The sequence below is a fragment of the Egretta garzetta genome, unplaced genomic scaffold (genome assembly GCF_000687185.1).
Source record: "Egretta garzetta isolate BGI_Z169 unplaced genomic scaffold, ASM68718v1 scaffold417, whole genome shotgun sequence".
NCBI classification, from domain to species: Eukaryota; Metazoa; Chordata; class Aves; order Pelecaniformes; family Ardeidae; genus Egretta; species Egretta garzetta.
Window position 1 is genome coordinate 1,630,086 of NW_009260227.1, and position 6,762 is coordinate 1,636,847.

General features: G+C 40.2%; 1 protein-coding gene across 1 annotated transcript; it reads left to right on the forward strand.

Annotated features, from left to right (window-relative positions):
* Positions 1 to 167: 167 nt before the first annotated feature.
* LOC118452643 (protein transport protein Sec16A-like) lies at positions 168 to 6,754 on the forward strand. Its single transcript, XM_035897650.1, has 10 exons — positions 168 to 173; positions 241 to 318; positions 552 to 608; positions 1,269 to 1,380; positions 1,718 to 1,855; positions 2,489 to 2,589; positions 2,942 to 3,016; positions 3,640 to 3,699; positions 4,604 to 4,678; positions 5,489 to 6,754. The coding sequence occupies exons 1-10, from the start codon at positions 168 to 170 to the stop codon at positions 5,555 to 5,557; spliced, it is 771 nt and encodes a 256-aa protein (XP_035753543.1). The 3' UTR covers positions 5,558 to 6,754.
* Positions 6,755 to 6,762: the final 8 nt, after the last annotated feature.

Here is a 6,762-nt window from a genome sequence, read left to right on the forward strand (position 1 = left end):
AACTTTCTAAGAAAGGTAGCTATAACTCGAGGAGATTTGTTAGTGTGTGTGGTAACTCCTGGTCCGGGGTACTGATTTAAAACGCCCTGACTGAACTGTTTCTTTCTATTTATTAGGTGCAACTCTGGGCTCAGAGTTGAAGTCCCTAACAGCAAATGAATTGTTGCATGAATGTTTCTTTTAGTCTGCCTGTAAAGACCGTGTTGAGAGAATTAACTGAATAGATTAACTTATTTTTAGACTGGTGCAAACTGGTTTCGCTGGCTGATGGGAAAAGGAAAGAATGAAGCTCACCTTCCAGATGACAAGAACAAATCGGTAGGGCCCCTAAATCGCAAAGACCTTTATACATTTTATTGTATTTAAAATGTTTTCCTGGATGACAGATTAACATTGTTTTGACAAGTAAACAAAAGTGCGTAAAACTTTGAAGATTATGCTTATTCCAAGACAGGCTTTTTAAAAAGAAATGTTACAGGTGTTTGGGTTTTTTTGGGGGGGCTTAAGAGCTGCGTTAGAACTCCTAATCTTTGACTGTGATTTCCTTGTAGATCGTTTGGGATGAACAGAAACAGCGCTGGGTTAATCTGGATGAACCAGAAGAAGAGGTAAAAATCTGAGGACTCGTTATTTCTTCAAGTGGAAAACTGAAATCTGTACTGGCATACAATTTTCTTTATTATTGGCTCTTAAGAGTTGCCTTTTACTGAATTTGGATTAAAATGCGCAACGTTTTTTTCAAACTAATAAACAGATGACATGTTCTTATAGTTACATCCTTATGGAACCATTTGTATCTTTAGTTGCAGTTGAATTTACTCTAAACTTAGTCTGGTGTACTCTTCGTGGAGGTTGACACCACCTAGGCAATTGCGTGTTAATTGATTTGCTGCAAACAGAATATAGGGAAGAAAGGTAGGAAGAGTCTATAGTTTTGAAAATGTAATGCATTGCAAAGCAAGGAAAATCACACGCCCTGTCCATCCTTGTCATTCAAGGATCTGTCTCAAAACACAAACAAATGATAAGAATCACTGTTGTTAATGTTTCCTTTTAGAGTGAGTATAGATGGGCTGTGGAAATGCCACTTAGCATTAGTTAAGTTCTCGGATGGAAGATGAGGAATACTGGTCTGCACTACAAGATGTATGTGTGTATACCCAATTTTATGTGCTCAGGAATAGGTAAAGAAAAGGAGAAGTCAGGCGGATACTTGGCTTAAAATTCTCAGTCAATAAGGTGGTTGGATTTTTTTTTTCTCCCTGCAGAGTAAGCCTCCGCCACCACCTCCAACAGGATTTCCTAAAGTTCCTCAGAGTGTTCCACCTGGACCTGGAGGCCCACCTAGTGCCCCTGTCAACATGTTTTCCAGAAGAGCAGGTAACAGACAACATTGATGCTTGAAGTATGGAAGACTTCAGATTTTCTCTTGCGTAAAATGTGAAGGTAGAAGTCTTGGATTTTCTGGAGCTGTTTGGGAACAGTTAGCAACTCAGTGATATCACGGAGCTGTGGCTGTTGCTGGCTTTGCTTGTGTCTAGTTTCTGCACAGTGACCGCTGTCACAACAGTACTGTGACTAGGGTAGTATTGTTTGTATTCCTGCAGCATTATTTTCTGATTCTGAAAGATGCCTTAACCAGCAGGCTGTTCGAAATAGATGGAGGGCTGACTATCACGAGGCTTATTTCTGTTCTTTCTGGATTTTTCTCTTTTAGCTGGAAGCAGAGCCCGTTACGTTGATGTCTTGAATCCAGGTGGAACCAAGTCAAGTGGTGCTGTTCCTGCACCATCAGACCTATTCGCCCCCTTGGCACCAATGCCAATTCCTGCAAATGTGTTTGTTCCGAACTCAGGTGTGTCATGAGTGGATGAAATTGTAAGGAGGCTGTGTGTTTATCTATGGTTATATGGTCGCCTAAGTCAGATTTGCCAGTGTGTGTATTATGTAGCCTTTAATGAACACTTAAGAATGTTCAATCTCATTTGTTTTAAAAGTAGAATTAGTCTGGGAACTGCAGCAAAACAAATGGTTTAGTAAAGCCCAGCTGTGCGTGCTGCAAACAAAGGCATTCTCCTTTTTTTTTTTTTTTTTTTTTTTTTTTTTTTTTTTATTCTCCCCTTTTTTTCCCCCCCGCTGCAGAGTGGCTAGGCCATCCAAATAGCAAAATTTGAACTGTGACTATTCCTGTGTTGCTCAGTATCTCGTGCTCGCTTCTGATACCCGTTCCTAGTTCCAGGAATACTGTTTGGAGAAAGAAAGGGGGAAGTCTTCCCTGCACACTTGCTTAAAAGCATCTCCCGCTTTTGCAGACTTGTAAAAAGACTGGGGCATCTAGAGACATTGACACTGCCCTCTTTAAATTACCTTTTTCCTGGGAGAAGATTGGTATTGTAGAAATTCAGTTCTGCTGATGTCCCTGCTTCTCATTCTGTGAAATCAAACACCCTGGTACAGTGTGTTTGGCTAAATCCCATTTCCTTTGTAGTTCCAGGGGAACCCCAGCCAATGGAAGGGAGTGGTGCAGCAGAGCACACACCAGCTGCAAATCAAACCAACACAGATCCATCTGCAGCTGTTGAACCAGAGGTGGGCTAGCAAGAATGTCTTGTATTTATAATTTAAAATTCTGATTAAAACCCCCTCATTATTCTGAACAGTAGTTTCATAGCCACAGTATGTACAAAGCATGTTGTTACATGCAAATGTAATGCCTACATCTTAATTAAAAACCAGAGAAGGGAAATGCAAGTGAAAATGGGAGTGGGAAGCCCATGAAAAGTGACCAAAGGGACCGAGAACATAACATAGGAAGTAGCCATACACTGAGTGTTTCACCTGGCTTGATGTATTGTTTTGCTTCAATGGGATGAATATAGCAGAAATGTGAAATAGCATCATAGTATCAAAGATTAACAGAAGTGCATTGTTTTTCTTTTAGTATTTAACCCCTGCAGTCCTTCCTCCTGGAGCTGGACTTCCTGTTTCAAACCCTGATGGCTCCCAGTCAGGCGAGGTAAGGCTTGATTCAAAGTAGTTAGCTCATGACCTGTGCAGCATATTTTAACCATTAATTTGTAGTGGACTTAACGTTGAGCCATGTCAAACAACAAGCAACTGATTCAGTTGCCGGTAACTAGTCGAGATGGAATCGTATGACTGCCTCCAAAATTGTACAGAGCAAACCTCTAAGTCTGTATGAAAAGTTCAACGTCTGTGGCCTACGTTCTGTAGTGTGATCTCCTTTCTTAAGTAGACTTTTATAAGCCTTTTTCAGAGTAAAATGTCAACAGCAGTTTGAGGATCTCTTTTTGCCTCCATGCATGCGTATAATTTCACTAATATTAAGTGCGAGACACAAAGAGGCGAATAAGTTGCTACGTGCCAGGCAGAGTAACATTACCTTTGTTCCTACTAAATGTTTTCTATACCTACATAATTTTGTGCTTTAAGAAGTCCTTTTGATTTAAACTAACTTCTGGCTTTACGTTTTGTTTTTTTTTAACTTGAAGTTGGTTTAACCTTTGGCAGTGAGACTTTTAAAATTAAATAAAACAACTGAAAGCTTGGGGCAGTGACATGCATGACGACTTTTTTATTTGTGTTTTTTTGTATTTGTGTGTTCTTGCTGTTTTGTAGCTTTCGCGCTCTAGTTCAATGAGTTCATTATCACGTGAAGTAAGCCAGCATTTTAATCAGGTACATGTGGCTGGCCATTCTCATTTATGTTAACTTACTTACTTTTCCCCTCTTTATTTTGCATTTGCTCAAATATTTACTAATGCTACTTGTAGTCATTCTCCCCTCTTCTCATTTCACAGAAATAACATTGAAAGTGACTAACGGTGTAGTGTTCCTTTTAACACTCAAACAGGGTCTTCAGAGTTGTTTGTATTTATGAGAGTGCATGTAATCCAGGCATGCTTTTTGTTTTATGTTCACGTTCATAAGAGATTCACCTATAATTTTGATCAGCTCTTTCCTGGGCTACCAAAGAAGTCAGTTGATCTTAAACAAACAAAACCCGCCCCCGCCCCCAAAATTCCTAAAAAGACTCACAGAAGCAAAACCTTGTCATTCTGCTGGTGCCAGTCGCAAACTGGTAGTAGTACCATTGCCTGTTTCATCTGCAAAAGCCCCTGTAGGAATTAAAGGAATGCTTCATCTGTGCTCTAAGTTCCAGTACTGTGGGGTCACCATAAAGGGGTGGCACAAACTTGTTCTGATATCTCTTAGTAAAGCAAAAAATTGATGTAGAATGTTTATTTTGGGGCAAGTCCTAAGGCCTACTAACAAAAGCAGAAGGTACTAATTCAGTGAAGTCGCACTGGTGTCTTGTTTTGGTTTTGCATGCTTTGGATTTTCAGAGCTATTTACAGTTTATGCATGTGACGTTGTTTTGCCAATTCCTACATTAAGCAAGTAATATTAAAGATATGGATGCAAACTGTACCAGCACTTCTTGCAGTTGTTACAATATGCTGCGCTGTCCATATTGTTGGCATTATTACTGTGAATATTTTCTCTGTATGACTAAGCAAACCGCATTTGAGTGGCAGTGAAGGTCTGCAGTTCTGTAACTTCAGTATTATCTACTTTCTAGCCTGCCACGGCACCGCCTTCGGGGGGACCTTCAGTAGGAACCGTACCGTTCTACAATCCTTCTCAATTTGCACAAGTGAGTAAAGGCCTCATCTTTACTTTGAACAAAACCATAGACTTGTTAGCCCTGACCGTTAAGCCAGGTAATGAAATGTTGCTCCAGTAAATCGCAGTCACGCCGAACCTTCTCGTTTTAAGTGACCACAGGCCACAGCTGCCTGTAATAGGTGACTTGGTGTGGCCTTAAATAGCGGTACAAATTCCACCTTTTTTTCTCCCAGGTGCCTTTTGAACGTAGTCTTTGTGTTCCTTCCCCCCCCTGCCTGCACCCCCAGCTCATCCTTAGAGTGAGATAATCCAGTCTGTCACCTGGTTTGCCTTTGTAGCATTTGGGGATTTTGCAAGATAAAGTAATGGAAGGAGCAGCTGCTATGCTGCAGTCTTTTTCATCTGTTCTCAAACCAAGGGTGAGGGGTTAAAAGGCTGTATGACAGGGGAGGCCACCTCACTTGTGTTACAGCAAGGCATGTTGTACACGGAACGAGGCTCTTGCTACTGCAGGATGAGTTTCTCTTGCCTTGTTAGAGCCACAAAGATGGAAACTGTTTAAATGCGTACTGCTGTGAAAATCTGGTGCCCCTGAAGTGTGATTTAGCTTTGACAGTCAACATCACCTGGCAAGCAGAGTCTTAATCTTGGATGCATTTGGATCTTATGTTTTACTGGCTTAATCTGGACTGCTGCATGCAGTGTTAGATGTGCACATGGACCAGTCTAAGACCTGTTTAACAGGTTTGCGTTCAAAACTTTATTGCCTACCTTTTGTATCTTGTCTCCAGTATGACACTTACAGAACATTTTTTTTATTCCTGTTGTCCTTTTTCAGTCTCCTGCAGCCACTGGAAGTTCAAGGCTGGGAAGAATTGGACAGAGGAAGTATCCAACATTGAAGTAGAATACAATGGCTTTGTATTTGGAATTCTCACTCATGTTCTGAGTGTACAAAGAACTTGCAATCTCACGGCACATGGTATCAGTACTAGCTGCAGTTGACATGACAGAAATTTAATGATGGGTGATTTTTTTATGGGTCTCCCTACTTGCACCTCATCTACGCAAATCATTACCAAACATATGAAATATGTGTAACTTTTCCTTTTGAAAAAACCTGGCTAGAAATAGCTTTGCTGTGATAAAGAATAGACACAAGGGAGGAAATAGTTGCTGTCTGTTACAAAAACTCTTTGTAAATTGCATAGGCAATTTATTCCTTAAGTTTATTTTAAACCTACTAGGTGTGACCTTCGAAGGCATAGTTTCAGGGATTCCTTAATTTCTGAAGGATGCTCCCCTCCCAGCGGGGGAAAAACATGTCCACATTGTAACATAACACTCTGTGGCCTTAAGAGGACCATGCACAATTGTAATGCTTATCAAAGAGGACTCGGTTTGTCAGTGTGGGAAATCGGAGATGTTCATCTGGGCAATGCCTCATGCTGGTTTGTTTGTTGAAGGGGGGAGGGGGCCACAGCTCATCCAAATAAATTGACCTATACAGAATGAAAACTGTGACTGTAATCTAATACTAATTTGATTTGGATCTTACCTAGTATGTACGTAGCTTGTGGTTTAGACTACTTGTAAAGCAAATTGTATAGTCTGAAAGAAGCTCTCTGTATAATAGCCGATGCTGTACTATTTGACGAGTGAGTGTTCTTTTAAGTGCAATATGGTTACTTGCTTTCTCTCAAACTGCTGGCACTGTATGATTAAGGTGGTAACAGCTTGAAAGTTGTCGAGGTTTTTTTTTTTCCTGGTGAGTGCCAGAATCAGCATAATACCCTGTTCTTGAATTTCCATTACTAAAATAGCCAAGGTCTTAAATAGCTAACAGCTGAATTTCAAATACACTAAAAGTAGACGGATTAGACCTCTACTGATGGACTTTACAATCTTTAGGCTTAATGTAGGAAATCTTGAAAACCATGATATGCAACATTCATATTCAGTGAAGAATCTGAATTATCTGCAAAGAGAGAAATAAACTTTAAATATTTATTAAATCATTAGGCCATATTTTATTTAGAACTTGCCACCAAACTATTTGATTTTACTTGAATTTCTGCCCATGAGTAGAAATAATGTGAATGTGAAACTGGA